The sequence below is a fragment of the Manis javanica genome, chromosome 12 (assembly GCF_040802235.1).
Source record: "Manis javanica isolate MJ-LG chromosome 12, MJ_LKY, whole genome shotgun sequence".
Classification (NCBI taxonomy): Eukaryota; Metazoa; Chordata; class Mammalia; order Pholidota; family Manidae; genus Manis; species Manis javanica.
In genome coordinates, this window is record NC_133167.1 from 26,086,175 (window position 1) to 26,109,867 (window position 23,693).

The window sequence follows — 23,693 nt, forward strand, 5'->3', positions numbered from 1 at the left end:
TGTTATTTGGGTGCATTTACTCACCTTAGCTCACTAATTATATACACAATTGCAACTCACTTCTTACAGTCATATTCCTTATACAACACTCCTTTTGCAAAACGATTAGACAAAACATGGGGCAGGGAAGACTTAAAGGAAAATGATTTTGACTTCGAGCTGAAGGGAGTAATTTTCTTCTCATAATTAATTGCAAAGCAAACCAGCATGAACAAACAACTGTATGACAGAAAAATACAACTTCAATAAAAATGACACTTACTGTGAGTGGATGTGATCTCTCATCAAAAATATCCAAGGATCTATCTGCATCTCTATAAAATAAGAATGTACATTTAAAAAATTAATTCCAGGAATTAGTATCTTAGTAACTTATCTGCTAGGAGTAGAAACAAGGGCAAAGGAAGCTTAACCTTCAACATAGCAAAGAGTTTTACAAATTCTTCTAGATTCTGATCTTAAGAGGGTTTCCTGACCTCTTTTTACTAAGCACATCACTTTATGTGGCATCTTTTCTACAACTACCAGCCAGAGCTGCTTTTATAAGCACTGACCGTCCACCTCCCTAACAGGCAATGCTCGTGAACCAAATACACTTTCACTCCTCTACCCTCACACTGGAATCCACAAGAGCATTTTATAAAGCAGTCGTGGTGGGCAACATAGCCTTCAGAACTTGAATGAATGTAAGTTAAAAACATGTCTTTCTTTTTTAAAGGAGACCAGTGTTTTTATTTAGAAATTCACCACACAAACATTCTGTGCTCATTTAAAACAGTGACTCTCCAAATGTGGTCTGTAGGCCTCTGGGGTTCTTCTAGACCCTTTTCAGAGGCCCATAAGGCCAAAGTGTTTTTATAGGAATACCAAGACATCTGCTTTTACACTGTTTGACATTTACAGTGATTACATAAAAACAAAAGTGGGTAAAAACTGCTGGTTTCTGAGCATGAATCAAAGCAGTGGTAACAAACTTGTACTACTAGTCATTCTGTTCTTTGATGACACCTACAGTTGAAAAAAAATTCTACTTTACTTAAGAATGTCCCTGATAGAACAGTAAAAATTAAAACAGGCACACCTCAAAGATATCATAGGCTTGGTTCCAAACCACCACAATAAAGCAAGTATCACAATAATGCAAGTCAAATGAATTTTTTGGTTTCCCAGTACATATAAAAGTCATGTTTACACTCTAGTGTAGTCTAGTAAATGTGCAATAGCACTGTATCTAAAACAATGTATATACCTAAATGTAAAAATATTTTATTGCTAAAAAAATGCTAACGATCACCTGAGCTTTCAGCAAAGTTGTAATCACTGAACTCAGATCACCGTAACATAGTAACAAAAAAATTTGAAATATTGCGAGAACTACCCAAATGTGTCAGAGATGTGAAGTGAGCAAATGCTGTTAGCAAAATGGCACTGACAGACTATTGCTTAGCACAAGGCTGCCACACACCTTCAATTTGCCTAACACGTGCTATGTGCAATGAGAAATGCTTGTGTTACTAAACCTTGATATTTCTTTTTAATATTCTGAAACAGTGGAAAGTATACATTAAGCATTTCTGCACACTGAAATACAGCTGTATAAAGGAAAAGCACTTGTGACTTAGTTGTGAGTGGAACAGGCCACTTTTTTCATAGAACACCATCTTTATTTGAAAGTACAACAGTCATTCTCTCAAAAATAAAGTGAGCCTGTCACTTCAAAGAAAGTAACGAAAGTATTTGTTGCCAATGATAAAATTTAAGCTACCAAGCTAAAAATCAGGATTTGGGAAAGCTTGTATCTTCTTACTGTGAGCTCAACCTATTGTGAGCTTGCAGCTGCTCAATACTTGAACAAATTTTCTGGTAAGACTGGTGGTGATACTAACAAAAATGAGTTTTTGACACTATAAAGAAATATAAACCGATAATCTCCAAATAAGCAGTGCATAATATCATGTACATGTAAGTATCACATAAGTAAAAGATCCATTCAGTGTGTAAGGTATTAATTTAAGAAACTAGCACTTGTGGACCTTTGGTATGGATCAAAGAATATCCCCAATTATCTGAAGGCTTTAAAAATATGTCTTTTTCCAACTATATATCTGCATGAGGCTGGGTCTTCTTCACTTTCTTTCTTCAAAACAAATGATTAAAGACAGGTCAGGTATGCAACTTAGTTGTCTTCTATTAAGCCAGACATTATAGAGATTTGCAAAATGTAAATCAATGACACATTTTTCACTCAATTTTTTTGTTGTGGAAAATAAGTTATTTTTCATAAAAAATATGATTTATGTTAACACAGGGGTTCCAATTAGGAGTGACTTTGTCCCTGAGGGACCTTTGGCCATGCTAGGAGACATTCTGGCTGTCACAATGTGGAGGGTGGTGCTCCTTGCATCTAGTGAAGTAGTGGCCAAGGGTGCTGAACATCCTGTAAGGCATAGGACAGCCCCTGCAACAAAGAATTATCTAGCTCAAAATTTCAATAGTGCCATGAAAACCCTGTTTTGATATACAATGGATTTAATTTTTAAATTCTCAATTTTAACTTCTGATACAGTAAACATAAATATAATCCACCTAAACAAATACTTCCCAGGATCCTCAGTAACTTGAGGCCTAAGACAAAAACAAATGATTCACTTCAATTATTGTAATAAAAGCACTCTGCAGTGTACTCTAATAATGTCCACAGTTATGACCTAACACTAAACTTGATTACCTTGCAAATTAACTAGCTAGAATAACAAGACAGGTTTTAAAAGAGCTCACCTGTTCTTTATGTGGTAATATATTGCTAAGGTCACACTGTGGAGGAAAAAAAAAATTGTAACAAATGATTTTATCATGTTAGGTTTGAAGACATTTTTTAAAAGGGGGTTGAGGAAGACCTTTCCCAGCTGCCCAGTGGTCCTGACACCCTCTAATTCAGAACAGTACCATATGGGCACCTTCTCTCTTGTTTTAGTTAAGCTTTTAGCAATAATAGGAGAACTAAAATGCTAGGTAATATGCTCGTAGAAGACAGGTTTCAGGTGATCTTTATAATACATAAACTAGTACCTATTTCCTGTCATTTGCCCTTCTTCTAATAGAACCTTCAATTCTAAAAAACTTAATTTATTTGTATACATGCTTAAATTTAAGCCATACAGTAGCTTTTATGCTTAAAAAAAAAGCTAGCCCTGCACTTCAGTTGATTTAGTTCACTACTTAATCCGTCTGTTTTCCACTATTTACTAAATGTAAATAAAGTTTGCTACACCAAATAAAATTATTTAAAATTACTTTTACATAATATTAGAAAATTTAATAGCAAATGTAAGTACCCGTAAAATCAATGATAGGTCCAGCTCCCTGAAATAAGCAGTGCTAACTATGCAGCACAATACTACACAGTGTATTACTGACAAGTATTCCCAAATTCATTTAAATGGAATATTAACAAACAGATGTAGACTTTCTTTAAGTTACTGTATTCCTAAGTTATTCACAGATGTTGTGTACTAGGCAACAAAGAGGTTCTCTTATGTACTTCCCTTTGCCCTCAGTGTCTAAAACGAAGCTCAAAATCATTGAGGGAAGGCAAATCTGAATTTTATAACTAGGCCTATAGTAATATTAGCACTTGTAAAAAGGCTTACAATATTACTAGCATCAAAGATGGATACTTCTATAGTGCTTCAGTTTCATCTTCAAATTGATTTTAAAATTACAGAATTTAAAGTTAAATGCTGAAAAGGACCACTGAATCTTAGAGACATTAAACAACCCATTTTACTGATAAGGGAACAAAGGCTTAACATTTGCCCAAGATCCCAGCAATAGTCAGAAGCAGTTCTCTTTCTCCTACATTCTAACCAGTCCACAGTTCCCAAGTTTGGCTTCACACTGGGATCACCTGGGCTTTAAAAACAGCCTGGCTTTCCCATCAAGCCATTCTGATTCAACTGGTACTGAGTTATGACTTGGACCATTTTTAAAAGTTCCCCAGGTGACTGCAGTGTGTAGCAAAGTTTGGGAATGAATGAGTTAGGGTTAAGATCAGAATCACTGGGCGATGCTTTTGTCGACATAAGCATGCCTCAGCTTATCAAAAGGCTTGAGAGAGGGGAGGGAGGGAGAGAGGTAGCAGCAGGCAGAATGCGTGTGTTCAAAGACATATATATTTTGTTGTTGTTGATATCATTAATCTACAATTACATGAAGAACATTACGTTTACTAGGGCAGAGACATGTATTTTGAAAAGAGTTGCCTAAATGGTTCTAAGAAGGCTCAGCTACCCCACTGATAAAACTGCACTACTACCCTCAAGATAAACGTTTTTCAAAATAATTCCTAAAAGCTAAGTAACCTATTAATTTCTTAGTTAACCTTTATTTCACCAATAATGAATATATACTCAATGACCATTTTTAAAACCCTTATTTTTTTAATGGGAGCAAATTAGAACTTAAGTCTAATTTTTGGAAGTACAGTAAGTTGGGGGGAAAAATATGAAAGCTACTTGTCTGAGCAAGGTTAATCTTTAAAATTACTTTTGAATTATATACTGAAACTCAGAATCTCCTGAATTCAAAAGAGGCTTGGGCACTCAAGCCAAAGTAGAGTGGATTTTTACCTACAGATTTAGTTTCTTAGCTGAGTGAAAACATTCAGTGATTACTCAATAGGTGCCAAAGCTCAGGACTTTGGACAGTCAGGGCTCAACTTTTGATGCAACACAATTTGACCTCAACTATTTTATAAGTGAGAGAGGAAAACTTACATTATTATGATTGAGACTTTTTAATTAAAGTAGAAGTTACTGATAATTATTTAGCTAAAAAAGCTGATGCCTTAGAAATAAAATTAAGTTTATAAGGTAATTATGTTTTTAAGACTGAAAAATGAAATTAGGAATAAGGATATTATATTTTCAAGTAGCATTTCCCAAACCGTGTTCTGCAAAATCAACAGTTTAATAATATTCCTTAGACAATGCTTAGTGGGGTCCTGTTTTGGTTTTCCTCTCTTAAAAGCGTGAAAGATCTATCTTAGGGTGTTTTGAAAGTGCATCTCCAGTTGCAGACTATGAAGATTTCCCAGAAATTAAGGAACAGTTTTCATCAACAGAACCCTGTTCATGTTTAAGTATAAACCTGATGACCATAGCTATATTTTCAAAACTTGATGTCGTTCATTGTTCTCTGCTGTGGTTTCTTATAGACTGATACAGTGTCTTGAAAATATATTTATATATGTATACACATATCTATTAAAGAATTAAGTACTTTAATTCATTAATTTGTTAAGTTATTTTTAAATATAATGTATATTAAATATAAATTAAATCAAATATATTTACATATTAATATAGATTTAAATAATTAATTGAATGTAATATAAAAATAAAATTTGTCAATTAAGTATCTATTGATATTAAAACCTAAGTTGAACAAATTTCATCCAAAAAGAAATTAAGCTTGAAAATTTGTTCTTTAGGACTAATTTTGATACATTTTTCCTCATGTTTGGACAATAGGAAGAAGTGAATTTTCACAAAGAAATAGTTGGGGGAAAAAATGCCAATAGGGAAAATCTGACAAAATCCAATTAAATTTAAATGCGGATACAGTCTACTGCCAGTAGGGGACAAGCTGTTCCTTCTTCCAAGAGTAGCTTCTAAAGTAATACACATTGTTTTAGGTCCATAGCTCATAAAGAAGTTTTCCTAGAAATATCAAATAAAAAGCACCTCTCCTCATTATGTTCAACAATGTCTTAACAAAAATGTATCAAATAAAGATGTATATATACTTTTGTGGGATTTCTTATTTGCTAACTGGCCTGCCCTTTCACCATGCCATTCTAAGATTAAAATGGAAATTGAAGATTCATGTTTAGGTCCTTGAAAACTGATACCAGTTTCTCAACCTGATCACTGAAAAGGACAATCAAATGACTGAAATGACCGAGTCTGGCTAGAATGCGTTTAGCATAAGGGAGTCTATCACTCAGCCCTTGGCAACCTAGTTGTACTCACCATTTTATTGTGGTTCTAAGATTAGGCTGGCTGACTGTGCTGTCATCTAGAAATATTGTTGAGCATGAGCTATACTTTTTAGTAAGCTGCCCTGGAGATACCTGAAGGGGAAGGGAAATAGAAGAAAATGTCACAGTAAGTTAAACCTATAAAAGTGTGTTTTTTCCTTGGTTAAAATGTCACATGATAAAGCATTAAGATCTTTCTTATATTCCATGAACTGCTTGAGTGTGTTACACGTGCAGCTCTATGGGAAACCCATTGGCTACTCTAACTTCCTCGGAGGAGTTTTGAGGAAGGGGTTATAAAATGCTGCCCTTGATACAGTACCTGTAATCAAACCTGGCAAGCATCCTATTATAAACTCCCATTATAAGAACATAAAAAATCTAGAATAAGATTTCAGTGTTTTTTTTTCTTAAGCAATGAAAAGCAGCTGAGATTTTCTATTTCTATTATTTATTTACACAATAAAATGTAATGCCTTACATAGTATTGATGCAAGAACAGTCTGTTGCAGGAAATAAAAGCCAGTAATAAATGTATTAGCTCAGGAGACAGTGTGATGAAACAAATGTTTCTGAGTCAGAGGCTATGTGTGCCAGGCTGCTCTATCTCTCACAAACTAGGGAGTCTTCAGTCTTGCTGGACCTCAGTTTCCTTATCTGGAGAAGAAAGTATTGCTTTAAGATTCTCTCACATCTCAAACCAGATAAAACAACTCTTGAGAATTTACCTTTCACTGTATATGTAAACTAGACTGCCATTACATTACTCAAGTGAGAACCTCAAAGAATACTTTTCACTTATTTCAAATTTTTATTTCTATTGTTTATTTGACTCATCAGGACACTCTCCTGCCTCACTCATACTGCTCTCTGCCTATGATGCCTTTTTCTTCCTCTTTTGTCCCAGTGAGCTTGACCTCATCTACCTCCAGAATACCTTTGCCAGCAGCCATGCCACAAAACCTCTCCCTGTCTGCACACTTACACATCTAATTTACCACTTGTTACACGCTATCAACAGTTTGCAGGGTACACCACACACAAGAAAGTAAGCTTCTCCGAGAAGGAAGGACTCCTGCTACTCCTAGCTCCAGCTGCTGAGCACAGAATCTGAGATAAATTAAGAGGTTCAATAAATGTTTGACAATTGACTTAAAGTCAATTATAATTGGAATGTAAATCTTACTACAGGTACAAATTAGTGAGAATTTATCTGCAGTGGTAGCGGAGAGGTGACGGCAAACTTTTTGAGACCCTCTAGAGAATAAATTATCTTTAAAACACTTTAGAAGTATCCACTTGTTTGGGAAGAGCCCAAGAATACAGCAAGAGTCAAATACTGAAAGGCCTAGCCTATGTCAGGGCAATTCTCTTCCTTAAAGTAAGGCCAATAACCAAATCTCAGTCACTGTAATTAGCTGAAAGTAATAGAAACATTCTTTAAACCATAGAATACCAACAACTTTAATGTTTTTTTTGGTTGTGTTTTGTTTTTGTCTTTTACTAATTCAGATGAGCCTTCCTTCCTCCTATTAACATAAAAGTTTTTACCATGGTGTCACACTCTCCCATCAGCAGTACCCATAAATACACAAAAGATGGGTCAAGCAGAAAATCTAGTTGATGCTTTTTAAAATACAGAACATTTAAAAAACTCCCAGTAGCCAATAATCAGAAATAGCTATATGGCATATAAAAATGCCATTTTGCTTGTATCAGGTATTTTACTGCAAAGTCATTTAATCCCACATGAACAAAAGGTTCAAGGTGTTATAATTTTTGAAAAGTATCACTACGTGGAAGACTAAATTCTCCTATACGCTAGAAATATTTTAACTATATCTAAAACTCTGATATGTTCCTAAAATGATCTAGTTAATGTGTAATTTACTTTGAGAATCTCAAAAAAACAGCAAGAAAAATGAAAATTAATTCATTCAAAAACTTCTATTCTAAATGGAAGAAAGTTATCTTTAAAGGTCACTACAATTGGAGTATAGCAAGGCATATGCTACACCACAGTAAAGTCAGTGGTAACCAAAATCTATGTATGGGGTAAATAAAACCAATAAAGTGCACCAAAATGTAGACTACTTGGTAGAGCTGTGGGTAATATTTGCTTTCATTTTCTTCTATTAAACATTTCTCTCCTATTATGAATGTATATTGGTTTGTCTTTGAAAATATTAGTACTAAAACATTTAAAATTTTTAATTAGATGTGGTCTTACAGCCCTATAGGGGCTCATTTAGTGAATCAGCAACAGTCAAAACACTGAACAATTCCTGCCTCAGCACAGGCCTGCTCCCAACTAACTCAAATTCTGTCAGTATCTAGTAATATCTAGTTATTTGCTAGAGGATGGAAGAAATATGCCTCTGAGCAAAGCCTGGATATTAGTTGACAGCACGTTACTTTCCCCTCATGTTGATTAAAACTTTGACATAATTATCCTTTTTGGTTAAAGCCTTACCATTGCTTGCTCACAACCTCAGTAAACTATACTGACAAACATAAGGACATAAAATGCAAATACCAAAAAAAAGTCAAACAGCAAAAAAACACTACTGACAATTTAATGCTCATGGGGATTATTTCAGTTTGTCACTAGAATAGGCAGTTTTTATCTTCATTCAGTGTTAACAGAATAGGTGGACTTTTACAATCTTTACAAAAAAAGGAAGGGGTTACTTAGTGGACTTAAGGTGCAGTGGCAAAGACTAGCAAATGATCATATCTAGAAGTCTAGTGAGTCACCATCCAAAACTTACCATCAAAGGCCAAGTACCTGTTGAACTCTTGTTCCCACCCACTGACCATTCCCACTGTGCATACTATTTATTTTAACCCATTAAAAAATAAAGCTGAATTTTACTTTTCCTCTCCCCTTTATCACAAGTTTTGGATATGTTTATTAAGAATTAATGTCTTTTAATTAACTTGAAAACTTCTTAACATTTTATGCATTAAATTGAACTCTTAATCAAGGTTTTAGTAGAAAACTAATATGCTAATTATAGGTATAACCAAAAATACTGTCTGAGTTAATATCATTAATAATTAAATTAAAACTTTAAGCTTAGATTTACACTTTAAATATAGATTCTAAGTTTTGAATTAAACATGGTGATCTGACCACAAATCTATTTCCTCTCCCTCTTCTCAAAGCTGTCATTAGAATTAACAGCATAAAAGAAGATTATACACATCATAGGATAAACAGATGACTTTTAATGCTTGAAAGATGAAAAGACTACATAAAGGAGCAACAACTGACATGGCAGACAGATGAAGCACAACCTTGGTGCCCACAGAGAGCGATTCCAACAGGGATGAGAAAGCCTGTTTGTTCTGAAGAACCCAAGGTGGGCTTAGAATTCAGAGGCTTGGCCTCCAACTCTTTGCAGTGAGGCCCATCAGTTAGCAAGTCCTGCTCACCCAAGATGCTTCCAAATAGATTTTAAGAGACAGCCAGGGACGACCACCACACATTTGAGGGAAGCCTCCAACAAGTAAGAGATCAAGACAGGAAAAAGGAATTGATGGCAGGGTACATTTCAGGAGCAGATGAAAACCTACCCCCAAAATCCTTAAACATCCTCAGATAAACAAGAAACTGCATTTGTCAAAGAACCAAATGCTGAAGAAAAAAAAATGACGTAATGTAAGAGAACTCTATAAATTAAAAATCAGACAAAGTTTCAGTAGAAGGGTTAGAATATAAAGTCAAGGAAATCTCCAGGAAGTGGAACAAAAAGACAAAATCGAAAATAGGAGGGGGAAAAAAGATATAATAATACTAGTTTAAGAGGTCTAACATCTAAATAGAAATAGGACTACCAGAAAAAAAAAAGAAGAAGAAGAAACAGAGAAAATACCAAAGACAGGAAAAAAAACAATATAAGGAGAAAGAGTCTGCAGACTTAATGGTCCCAAAGAAAGTAAAAAGTCCGCACCAAACCCTATCATGAAATCTTAGAATCCCAGGCATATGGAAGGCTAAAAGGTTCCAAAGAAGGAAGGGGGCGGATTAAGTAGACTAAAATTGGTAATGTACAATGTATCATACAATGTCAATAGACTTAAAAGCAACACTGTAATTGAGAAGACAGTAGAGAACTATCTTTAGAACTGCAAAAATTAGCTTCAATGTAGAATACCATACTTTATCAAATAAGGGGAGTTTCAGAGAAGCATAGTTCTTCAGCCCATTCCCAGGAAAATGTGCTCCAGTAAAACAAGGGATTATCAAGACAGAGGGAAACAAAGAATCTAGGACACAGGGGATCCAACACAAGATCCAACAAACAGTTATGTGAGATCCCAGATGACTTCAGAGAGATATCCCAGGAAAATAAGCAGAGAGCCAGCCTATGGCAAACCAGTCCATACTGGAATAAGATGACAAAAAGCTGGGGAAGGATGTCCCCAAGAAAAAAAACCCAGAGCAAATGTATTTTAGAAGACAGAAAATATTTTTGATAGGTATATGACAAAAGCTATATTTGGAGGGAAAAAAAAGCTGTCAGAAAACAGTAGAGTGAACATAGGAAATTAATTCCACAAAAAAATGAAGAATGTGAAATCAGGAAGACCAGCCAGGGAGTGACTTACTATATTTGGCTATGTGAGATCATACTGGCTAAGAAAGGGGGGATTGGATTATCCAGGAGAAGTAGAGAGCTGCTCAAATTTCAGAAATATTTAAGAAACAGAATGAAGGGTATACAAGGTCTGCATAGGCAGAGAACTATAAGGATCAGCAGTGAACAGTATCTGCATACTCATAATAAAGCAAATATTGATTCTGATTTAATAAAAACCATGATTATGTTGAAGGAATAGAGGGAGGGAAATAAGGCCACCACAGAGTGAGGAAGCTTTCACCTGCTATCATGGGAAGTCAATGAGAGAGTGCAATTAACTTAGCTATCATACTTTTGTTACTCTGGTTAAAAAATAAGTTTTAAAAATGATGGCAAAAAAATGGAAGAGATTTAGAAAATCTACAGAAAGAGGTCCATGTTAACAGCATTGGGTCCATTATATTTTTTAGGAATCATGGCAAACACTTTTAATTCAAATTATTGATTTCTTAATTAACTTTTCAACTGTTTACTTACATGGTTTAAATGGTTGCTCTTCCTCTTTTCTCGCACTAAGAATAAAAAAAATTAACTGATCAATTCTGATACAAATGCCATAGAAAAATAAAAAATAGTTGATATTTGTCTGATGGATTACCAACAACAAAATGAGATAAAATTCCACTCTATTTTTTAAATAATTTCCAACAAAATTTATAATTCAGTCACCTAGCAAGTTGAGTCCCATGAAGTAAAATCTGAAAATTTATTTTTACTTTCTGACATTCTATCTTAGGTACAAGTGAAAAACTCTGCATGTACAAAAGGGCAAAACAAGTCAGACCAGGTGAGAAATTTAGCTAATAAAAAGTTTACCTAGTGGGTATCTGAGCCACTAACCAGTAGTATTTGCTAATTCTACATTTCTACATAGCTTACTTTAATTACCAGGACTAACAGCCGATAGCTCTAAGAGCCAGTTTCTGGCTAAAAACTAATCTCTAGATACATGAGTATCCTTGGAAGCATTCTAAACCACTTATTGGTAATCTACTAAAATATCTCACTGAAAAAATTAACAGATCATACACAACCGAAAAGTAACCTATCTCAAATTGACATTTTAAAATGAGTGCACTAACCTACATGAACATATGGACAGCACACAAAAGCATTTTGCTCTAACAAAGGCCACCAGAAGAATAAAAGCTCCAAAGAGGGTCTTGCACCTCACTTTGTTTCTTACACTGCCCCTCTAACTTGAGATGGCTTCATAGGCACCGGTTCCTTACAACTGAGGAGAAAGGGTATGGGTTTCTTTTACTGTCTCCACACTCTCTTTACATGACCAATTCATGGATCTGGAAGAACCTGAGAAATACAATGATCCTAACCATAAATGATCAAGATGGACAAAGTACACACACTATGAAAATGCAGGTTAGAAACCCCCATTTTTTTACTGTGTTGCACTACTTCAAATATTATGAAACCCTCACTTGTATGTGATGAAAAACTTGGTCACATGTGGCTTTTTAGCAAATAAACTAGGACTTAACATAACATTAAGGAAAATAAGCAGGCAAGCAGGAGAGAGAAAACATCGTACAGTTCTGATTCTCATCCTAAAAGAAGGACACGGGGAATGTGCACAAGTTTCACAAGCTGAGGCTAACCTTCTAGGACACCCATAGGTTATGTCTGCTCTGATATATCCTGGGCACAGAATTACATTAGGATGAGAAGCTTTCAAGTAGCTTAAAAGTTTTGAGTAGCATAAATCTGGATTTAAGATAGACTCATTTGGTTAATCACTGTGTAAAGTGGGGCCAAACTCACAGATTCAATCCCCATAAATAAACAATTGATTCTTCTGATTTGTTAAATAAAAACCTGTTACCTAAATCCTCTCATTCATCTTTCAAATGTGTGCTCTTTGAAGCAAAGGGAAAAAAGGACAAAACAGTATGCAGAAAGACCACATCTACATCACGTGGCCAATCGACTATGTTTATAAAGAAGGGGCAAAAGGTGTCGACGGTCTACATGGTCTCCTCACTAAATCAGGGACAACTAAAGAAAAGCTTATCATCACATATTAAAATACGACAAATGAATACATGAAAAAGTGAAACATTTAAATCAATGTTTGAGTTTTTTAAAATACATTCTATTATATACAAAAGAAAAACAGTTCTCAATCTTTTTCTCAGGGGAAAAAAATACTGTCTTACCATCAGTTTGAGATTTGCTCAGGAAAATTGTGCTTGCCCTTGGATGGTCAGAAGGGTTTGATTCCAAAGCTAAGTCTGTATAGGAAAAAGAAAGAAAGGTGTGATAATTTAGGTGAGGAAAAAAATACATGACTTTTAAAAATAGCTACACATCAATTGTAATCACTTTTAACAGTCTTGGGAAGAATTTTAGTAATGATAAGCCAGCTTTAGTAAAGACAGCAATATAAAAATTCTATTGGGAAATTGCACAATTGTAGAATCTCTGCATATATGTGGAATAAAACCAGGCTGTAACTTTTTTTAACTTGTACCTAAATAATCTTTGCAGCTTTTAGATGAATCATATGTGTGTCTTTCCCCTTCTACTTATCAGTTAAAAAATACTGACACCTTCCAGAAAGTTTCAAGAAGCCAGTTATGCTGTGGCCAATTACTGCTGGATACCAGCTCAATATATAATACATGTCAAAAACCAATAGCTGCTTTTAGCAAGTGTTCTTTAGACAATCAAATGGCTGATTCTAACTGTATTCAAATGAACTCATTTAATTAGCTGTCATTTATTTGGGGGCTATACATTATGGCAGACTTAAGAGGACTACAAAAAAGTTCAATGTTCTACTCTGTAGGAACATTTCCATGAGAGTAAGTGTTTTTAAACTTTTGCACTCAATTTCCAAAGCTAAACTCTTACTTCTTCCTTCCATACTGAATGATTAATATGGGTCTTCAACAAGAGTACTTTGTGGAGCAGATGACAGAATGCTTGTGAAAAATTTTGGCCATACCTACATAAAGGCATGTCTGCCTGTAGTTCCCCTTGTACCAATGTGGGATAGTCCTCTATTTAGGCAAGAATACAAAACAGGAACCAGATTTTTCATAAAACAAAGTCTGCCACCATATGGGATAATCAAGTTGTCATTAAAAACAACAACAACCTATGAACACTCCCCAGCAATGTCCACCTCAACCACTTAACCAATCTTGTAAGAAACTAGACCAAGATCCTGACAGAATAGTGGCTGATATTCCCCAAGCCACATAACAACCGTCCTACTTTTAAGGGGAATTTGATGGTCAAACTGAAATACACTGTATCCCTGGATCTTAGAAAATCAAAATGCACAGATATACTAAAAATGAATCAGTCCAGTAGTGGATATTGTTTAACTCAGCATTCACAAATTTATCTACCTACATTCCTTTTTTTCCACCAAGTAATAAAGTTAGAATCTTGCAGGAACATAATTTGGGACTTCCCACTTTAAGTTAGGAATCTGAACCATCCATTTTAATAGTACTGCTAGCATGAAAAATTTATTTAGCTATACCAGATGTTTTGTTCTTCACTGAAATTTCTCACTGAATTTGAAGTTTATCAAACTGCCTTCGGCAGAAACCATTCAACATTTTTATGCAAAAGACTCACGTAAATTTTTTTCCACATATTTAAAAAATGAGACAATGCTGGCTATTTAAATTCAAATTAAGTTGTGCACAAAGTGGCAGGCAGATACTCTCACAGCTGCCTCTAACCTAAGGCTTCTGAAAGGATTCATGACTACTTCCTACCAAAAAGAAAGCAAATACACTACATTTGAATCTAAAAAATAAGTAGAAATGTTGACAAAAGTAGCCATATTACATACAGTGCCTATGGCATGATAAAGTTTACTTGAAAATTTCAACAGAAGTCCAGGAAAAATAAGTACCAAAATCAAAGTAGGAGCAGGCTTAAAACACACACTATCTCTCCCTCCCTCCTCCGCCCCACCAAAGCAAAATGTGCTACTAAGGATCTAAAAAATGTGCTACTAAGTATCTACAAAAATCAAGAAGCTGGGACAAATGACACCATGCATTAGAAAAGCAAAATTAGCCCAAGTGACAAGAAAAGAGCTGGCACTTCCTCGACCCTACCTGGGGTGGGCACATGCCCCGGGATTGGCCTGAGTCCTCCCAAGAACCGGAAGAGAAAGGCATAGGAGTACCCTAGGATCTTTAGCTAGTCTGGAGCTGCTGGACACTCACTCCATTTACCAAAACGGAGAGAAAAGCCTTTTCAAGAGATCAGTAGAAGACAGTGAACTTAGGTTCTGAGATCGTTTAATTCCTGGGTCAAGTAGTACCTAATTAACTTGGTGAACTCTGGTTATACAAGTCAATACATATTTTTTTAATTAAAAAAAACATTTTTTAATACTTAAAATTAAGCTATTTTTCGGTAAGATTTTCCTTAACCTGCTACTCAGAGAGATGTGGTTAATCAGCAGTACTGATAATCACACTAAAGCTGGGAATAGGAGTAAGTTGCTGCTCAGTCTTTTAACAAATATTTTGTGATGAGCAAAATTTGCAAGAGCGAAAATAACGCTTTGTTTAAAAATAACCCATAAACTCACAACCATTACTTTTAGTTGCTTTTCTTATACTTAAAAAAAATATATCTCTAATCAATATACCACTTAAGCCCTTTTTTGTTACTGACATGTGATCTCCACCCCACTGCAGCACATTTACTGTTTAATGGATACATACTGGCCCATCAAGTGCTACTGCTATACTTTATTTAGCCATCCACCTATTGTTGAGGTTTAGGTTTATAAAGTTCAAGTCTTATAAAATTATGAGAAAAACCTTCACATGTGTTGTTTTCTGGATTAGTATTTAAACAATCTTCTCAGGTAAGATCTTCAAAATAGGATGACTAGACCAAAGGTTAGATTGTTTTCATGGTTCAATGTATAATAATACTAAATTACTTTTTAAAGATAGTGGGGGTATATTAAGTGTATAATACTACCGACCATACCAATTTTAGCTCTGACTCCAGGTTTGGATACTTGGAGAGGTAAAAAATTCTACTGATGTGAATGAGGAACCTCACTGTGTCTCTAATTTGCTTTGCTTTGCTTTGATTACAGTTTGATCATTTTCCCATAGTTAACAGTCTATTTCTACTTTGATGTGCTGCCTATCATTTGTATGTATTCATTAGGGTTTTCAGAAAACATCAATCTTCTCTCTCTAGCCTACGTTTTTATATGTGTTTTTTGCTAATGACAAATGCCACTTTGCTCCTTTTTATAGAATGGATAATTAAGATATTAGTGAACTCACATATATTTCTGCACTCTCCATTGTTCTCCCAAGAACTTAGAGATTATGATAAATAATATATTATTTTTACTATCACAAAGATTGCCAACTATTAAGCAAAGCATTACCACTTTTACCAACATGCACAGTGATTTAGAGATATGTCAGGAAATTGTGCATCTTGTATGTGAATCCTTCCAAAAATTATTTCTTTAGAAACCTCTAAGAATGTTTTAATGGAAGAGAAATATTCCTGAGCTCATGATTAGGGGTTATGATTAAAATTGTATTTGAAGACCCACTGCTTTCTTATTATCAATTTAAGTTACAACTTAGTTTGACAGCATGATAGGTTGAGTTGGAAAAGTGTGACTTCAATATTAAACTTGGGTCTTAATGTAAGGATTTTTCAGAGGAAATCCATAAAGCACCACTGATATCCAATACTGCTTTTCCCCTTATCTAAGATCCTATAAATTGTAAGATCCATCTCTATTGCACAGATGTTAAAAATGTGAAAACACAGGCAACTTACAATAAATGAAGTGCATTATTAAAGGCTAAAAGTAATAAAATTATGCAGTCATAAACTATCAATAAATGATTTTCCTTGTCAAAGTATTAGAGGGAGAGGGTAGTAACCAAGAAATTATCTGACAGAATTGATTTCAATATATTCCAATTAAATAGATGACAGCAGTTTCTGTGCCAACTACAGGTACCTGTTTACCTAAGGTTTCCCTGCACTTACTGAACTACACTATCATCCCTGTATCATACATTGTAAGTTTTATGGTCCATCACACAATCATTTTGAGCCTTACAATTACCACGTACACTGATTTTTACCTCTTTGAGCCCCCACTTTCCAGCCTAGTCAGGTAATTCCTCCCCAATGGCCTTGAGCTGGCTTGCCTCACCAGAGGACACACAGCAGAATCTTGGGTCCCCCCGAGTCTTAGTGCTCACTTCAGCCTGCCTTCTGCTTTTCTTGCCACCTGATGATCCTAACTCTGGCTTCCAGACCTCTTTGGCACCTGCCTCTACACTGGTTCTCAGTCTTTAGCCCTCTATCCTCATTTTAGTGACTATGACTGAGATGTGACATTTTACATAGTGAAGTACACCTTTCTTCCTTTCTGTATTTCTAAAAAGTACTTTAATTTCTTGGACTTTTAAGAACATTTCTGAGTTTGCAGGTTACTACCTCCATTTCACATTATGCAACGTTACTGTTTTAATTCTAAAGCTTAGTTACTTTAATATACTAGTAAAAGGGAAGAAAAAAGGCAGCAACCAAAGCCCACATCATGAGTCTTTCTATAATGGCTATTTACTATATGCCTGATACCTGAATTTACAATAAGCTATCATCTCACTTTTAAAACTTTGGACAAGTTAATTCATTAACTCTCAGAGCCTGTTTTCTCACATGGAAAACATTAATTCCTGTACTAATGCAACACTGTGAGAATCAAATGAAATGCAAGAACTATCTATATATACTATATAAAGCAAAATAACAAACCTTTCATTAACTCAAAAGCAAAAGGTGAACAATCAGCATTTCATTGGAAGGTGTATGAAATATCCACTCATTACCCACATCCAAATATCTTAAGTAATTACCAGCTTTGGCTCCCCATTAAAAGAAAGGAGTAACACACAATCAGCAAGAGTTTCTCCCAGTGTTTTTATTTTAATAAGCAAATACATATTTTCCCTCCTTCTCCAGTAGATTATCATTATGTCCTGTCTTTACTTTTTCAGGTAACAAATCCTGGCCATCACTTCACAGCAGTAAAGTCAGAGTCTTTATTACAGTGCCACAGTTAACTTTGGGGATGTACCGATTTGTTTCACCCCCTTACTGGACATTTGAGTAATTTCCAATATTTTGCTTTAAAAAATAATGCAACAAAACTTTGTGAATATGTGGGTTCATGTTTATGGTATACATCTTCAGGTTGAATTCCTCAACATGGATTAACTGCATTTGCAGTGTTGTGAGTGTTGTGAGATTGTGCCAACTTCCCCTTCACAGGGTTGGACCATTTTGCATTTCCACCAGCACTATATGAATGTAACTGTTTCTTCATAGACTCAAAGAATGTAGTGTTAAGGTTATGAATTTTCTCCCAACAGGACAGAAAATATAGTATGTAGTTTTATTTTGCATTACTCTTTATGTGTGAAGACTTGTTCAAGGGTCACCTGTATTTCTTTTCCTGTGACTTGTCCATTACATTTGTCACCTACATTTAGATTCACTTAATTTCTTTCAGTCAGTCTATTTTAGGCCCTTGTTTTTTTGTTCAAGCCACTGTGACTTCTCCTGAACTACTGCACCAGCCTTCTGCCTGGTCCCCTGCTTTCACCCTTGCCTGATTCATAGTCTATTCCAATACAGCAGCTACTGTCTTTTTTTTTTTTTTTTAAGTTAACATCATTCAAGCTGCACATAATCCTCCAGTGGCTTCCCATTACAACTTAAAATGCAGATATTTTTCAAGGCCCACTAGGCATACAGTCCACCACATTCCTCCTGGCATCCCTTCCACTGTGCTTCAGCCATCCCTGTGTTCTTCTGGGCTTTGCCTGTACCAAGCATATTCCCATCTAAGGAACTCTGCATGGAAGCCTCTTTGCCCACATCCTCACACAGCTCCCTCCCACTTTCAGAGCAGTTGTTTTTAGCCACCCCATGTAAAACTGCCCTCCTCCCCAGTCTATTACTCTCTTTTATTTTCTTCTTAGCACTTTACTATCTGATGTTCTTGATTACTCAAGTGTTGTCTCTCCCTGGTCCCTCTAGAATATAAGGACCTGAGTTAGGATAGAGGCACTGTTTGTCCTGCATCTGGAATGTTGCCCAGTGTGTGTTTCAGTGTACCCCAAACCAGTTAAGTTTCTCCCAAGTTTCTCACACCTTCTAAGATTTCTTCTAATGCTGTCCTTTGATATATCATGTAAGACCAACATTACTTTCAGATCTCTTAGAGTAGTTACTCAGATTATAGACACTGGACAGGCTACTATGAACCTAAAAAAAACCTAAGAGAGGAATTCTAATGTCCAGTAAAAAACCAATGGTAACCTTAATGTTCAAATATCTTGACTACAAAATGATTCATCCTACAGTACACCATCTGCATTCTATAGGGAGGTACAATGGTTCAGTTTTTCTCTGTATCTGCAGAAAAAGCATTATAATGGGACTGTGTATGATTTTACTACAAAAGATGCCTAACAATACTGGGTGGGGAAATGAATGATGCTCCAATCACTGGATGCTACACTGAACGGTCATTAAAAGGCATGCAGTGGAGCTGCATGCAACTGCACGGAAATACGCCCTGGAGCACTCTCTAGGTGTCAAGCAGGTGTGGGAGCTTTATGTCATTACTTCTCTTTGCAACAGTAAGTTACAAAGCAGCACATGGTGACCTTTACATACAAATGCATACCAAAGGTTCAAGAAGAATCCACATCAAAACAGTAATAGAAATTTGAATGTTATGATTGAGTGAATGGCTTTTCTATAGTTTCTAAACTTCTACATCAAATGCTTATTAATATTGCCATCAAAAAAAGTTAAAAAAAAAAAAGAGGGTTTAAAATAGCTCCTGGAAAGAGGAAAGATCTATTGCTCAGAAGTTTTTCCACAGCATATTGCCAATTCTTCCCTACTCACACCTCATGCGGAGGGGGAGGAAGGGGCCACTTGACAGAGCACCTTTAGCCACTATATTAGCAAAGCTCGTTAGGTCAAAACATAAACAGCTATATGAAAAGTTGGTGTAATAGTAAACTTGGATAATAAGACTTAAGTATCTTTGTTTCTGATACTACCTTCAGTTACATTAGACATACTTAAAGGCAAATAGTAGAAAAATTATTTTGAGTAATCGGAAATCTATACTAGGTTCTTTCGCGGAAATATTCTGAAATGTTTCAGAACAACAAAGTAGCACACAATTTATGTATGACTTTGTCTAAGTAACCAAATAATTCATCATTGTAAAAAGCCAAAATGTTTTACATCTAAGTTGGTATTTTTCAGTTTCCAAGGAAAGTAATAAAAAATTTAAATAAAGACATTAAAAGCAAACTTTCAATGTGCCTATACTTTACATTTGGTATTCTGACCTTGTTTCTATGGAAACTTACTAAAAGGCAAGTGCTGAAACTGAGGTTTCTCATCACTTTAATGAATGCCAAAAAACAATTTTAAGAAAAATTGAAATTTCGTGTTAAACATAAAAACGTAAGTTCTGTACTCAAGAACTCTTTTTCAACTTTTCTGACTTAGCACTCCTTACCATAGTCTTATGATTAAAATTGGTACCTTACCTGCCCTCTTACCAGCTTTGCCTAATGTCCTTCTATCCAGGGCATTCTCAGCGTCAATTAGAGGTCACTGGAACAAGCTCTTTAAAATACATCAACAAATTTACCTGACTGGTAAATTTAGGCTATTTCATGGCTTCTATTTTTATTCTTATCCATTGCAGTGAATGTGTAGACATTAGATGGGGAGGTAAATGTTGCTTCTGAGCTGTGTACAATAAACTGAAGGAAACAATCAAGACTGGAGTAAAATGAGATAGGCCAACTTATGGATAAATTATAAAATATAAAATGCATTCTAAAGAGTTTTTTAAGCACCGCAAGAAATTAATTTGGTGTATCACCTCCACGTCAGTCTTTTCTGTTCAGTAGCTATGTTACAGTCATTTCAGATCTCTAATTCTTGGTTTATTCATCAGCAATATAGGAAGAATATACACAGGCCTTATATGTAGTTGGAAGGGCCAAAGGAGATACACATGAAAATGTGTTGTTTAATCTTAAAAGAATTACATAAAGGTCCTATTTAGTCTTTCATTCAGCAGAATCCATTTACTAATTGGTTTGTAAAATCACTCAGAGGCTTACTTTACAGCACCAAGAGAACAGAAGTTTTCACAAGTACTTATGCATGCTTTGTTTTTAAAGGTTACAATTAATTCACATTATTTGCTCATTCTTTCACAACATGTTAATATCTGAAAAGGGAGTACTTCCCAGTTACACAGCCAAGCCCATCATTTGGTGAAACAACCGGCTTAATTATTATGACTTGTAAAAAAATAAAGAGCCCAACTAAAGCTTAAATAGCAGAAAAGCTGACATTTCTTCCATGAAATAACCTGACATTTAAATGAAACAAATGGGAATGGGGCTTAAGTATACAATGTTCTTATAATACAATGTTTTCTACTTCAAAAACACAGTCTTCATTAAAGAGCCACGTTTTTACCCAGAATTATTTTTACTTAGAAAACATTCCTTTCCAAAATTGCAAAAAATCAAACATTTCCTCTCTTCTCCACCCCCTCACCCCGCCCCGCGCTCCGCGCCCAGCCATTTAATCTGAAGAACTTTTACCTCAACAATCTTAACGTTGAACAGGATTCTAACAGGATTCTAGCGGAGGTGGGGGGTGGGGGCAGGGAATCAAACGTTCTTGCGCAGTATCTGGGATCTTAACTCCGAAACCTTTATGCTACAAATTAAAGTCTAAATTTATGTTTTTTCTTTTATGAAACTTTTGGCCAACAGTCTCACGAGCACCCCAGCTCTCCTTTGGAAAAGGCAACGTGTAAGTGAAATGTTAAGTCACTAAATAGGGCTGAAGTCATATTTGTGTCCAAGTAGGAATTTTTAAGTAATCAGAACCAGACAGGTTCTCCTTTGGTTAAAAAACTGTTCTCTGTAGCTCTGACAGTAACATTTCACACTGTTCAGAGTTATTTCAAGCCCCCTCTCCCACCATTTTCTTTCCGTGTCCAAATTATAGTTACTTCAAAGGAATAAAGCAGCTTCTATGGAGGCGACTGAAAAACCAGCCTACTTAAGAAAACAAGCTAGATTCTCCTAGTCAATCTCTATTCTGAATTTAAATAACAAACCCTAAAATGTTTTCATCTGAATCGTCCCGTGTATCAACTACCTTACCGGGTGGGAGGAAGGGTAACATGAAGCCCTTGCCTGGTTCCTTCACTTAGGTACCATCTGGTTTAAGAATAGAGAGGTGGGATGGATACGCCCTAGGTGGGGTATTTAGGTTTTCATTGAGAAAAGGGAGAGAATACACCAAAAAGTCTTTATAAGGTCCCACAGAGCCACAAACAAGAAGGGTCGCGGACTGGAGGGTCTCAGGCCGGGGAGGGAAACGGGCACAGGGAGAAGAACTGGGCGTTCGGGTTAAGGAGGACGGAAAGAAACTGGCCGGGCGCACTGGGGAAAGAATACGGGGTGGGGACGCCAGGCAGAGCCAGCCGTCGTCGCCAGTGCCCAGTCCCGGGAAAGCTGGCTCCGGGCAGGAAGGAGCCCGAGGCGGCAGCTCTCTCCCGGGGGACCCGGGAAGGCGGGGGCCAGGGGTGCGCCCGGGCACGGACGGCGCCGGCTCCGTCGGGGGAGGGCGCCCGCCGCCTCACCTTCGGGCATCTCGCGGTCGCTGATGTGCTGCAGGTGATGGCCCTCGCCGGCTCCGAAATCCAGCTCCGCGGGCTCTGCGGCCGCCGGCGCCGGCGCTGCTGCCACCGCCTCCCCGGCCGCCGCCTGGTAGCTCTCAGACTCGTAGTCTGGCTCCGCCGGCCCCGCGCGCCGGCCCAGCTTGGGGCTGGCATTGGGGGACACGCAACAGGTCAGCGTGTTCCCCATGGGGCGCCTCCACTTCTCGCTGTCGCCGCCGCCAGCGGTCGCCCACCGACTCCGCCGCGTTCGGCAGTCACCCCCTCCCCCAACAATGGCGTGGCCGGCAACCGTAGCTCCGGGCTATGCCGGGGCTGCGCCGCGCTTGCAGGCGCGGCCTCGCCCGCTGCTCGCCCGCCCACCCCGCCGCCGGGCTGCGGGCAGGGCTCCGGCCCCGGCCGCACCCCCGCCGCAGCGCCACTACCGCCTCCCCAGAGCTGACTAGCATGCGAGGGCGGCGACCAGCCGGCTCATTTAAAAGGGGTGGGGACCCGACCAGCGCCGCGAGGCGCAGCCACTGCGGAGAGAGAATTCTGACGGAGCCCCTCCTCCTTCCGTCACCGCCTCCGACTGAGGGCCGCTTGCTTGGCTGGCGCCTGCCAACCGGAAAGCGTCCTTTGGTCACCTGGTTGGGAGGGACCAATCACGCCCAGAGTTCCCTCCAAGTGCCCGCCTCGGAGCACAGACACGTGACTCGCAATGCCCCCCCCCCCCCGCCCCCCGCTCCCTCCGGCCCGCGGCTGCTCCGCCCCGCGCGAGGCGAAACTCGGACTCCAGTTTCCATTGACCGCGTGCAGCCCGGATCTTTCCGGTCCTGCGGGAAAAGCAGCAGGCATTTGTTAATCGAAGCACCTTGGTCAGTGGGCTCTATAGAAAGCCCCCTTTAGTATAAAGGTTCGGTTCCGTTAGCAACTTGGTTTCACCGGGCCTGACAGCTGACTCATTTCATATGTTGTCCACCCAATTTAGGTACGCCGAACTGCTGACCGTTTTTGTAACTAAATGCTCCTCTTCTCCTGCCTCCCAAAAAGTGTTCGTTTTTTTTCCCGTAACTTGATCATAACAACCCCCGGGGCCCTGGTCCTACTCAATGAAAAGCTGTGGCTGCGTGTCTTGAATGAGACTCGATGACACGTCACCCCTCCACTTCCTCACCGGTAAAATAGGGACCGACCTCGTCCCTCCCAGCTCCGAACGCTGAGATTCGCC

At 37.5% G+C, this 23,693-nt stretch overlaps 1 protein-coding gene across 2 annotated transcripts in view; it reads right to left on the reverse strand.

The window, feature by feature from the left end:
- Nucleotides 1-22,919, reverse strand: part of CCNYL1 (cyclin Y like 1) — a 35,402-nt gene extending 12,483 nt beyond the window's left edge. Inside the window, exons 1-6 of one of the 2 annotated variants that reach the window (XM_017658436.3) lie at nucleotides 22,448-22,919; nucleotides 12,861-12,935; nucleotides 11,164-11,198; nucleotides 6,033-6,133; nucleotides 2,779-2,814; nucleotides 263-314 (exon numbers count right to left, since the gene is read on the reverse strand). In XM_017658436.3, the coding sequence (XP_017513925.2) occupies nucleotides 263-314; nucleotides 2,779-2,814; nucleotides 6,033-6,133; nucleotides 11,164-11,198; nucleotides 12,861-12,935; nucleotides 22,448-22,673 (525 nt within the window). In that variant the 5' untranslated portion in view covers nucleotides 22,674-22,919. The remainder of the gene's footprint in view (nucleotides 1-262; nucleotides 315-2,778; nucleotides 2,815-6,032; nucleotides 6,134-11,163; nucleotides 11,199-12,860; nucleotides 12,936-22,447) is intronic. The other variant, XM_073218219.1, reaches the window with a different exon arrangement.
- Between the last annotated feature and the right edge of the window lie 774 nt (nucleotides 22,920-23,693).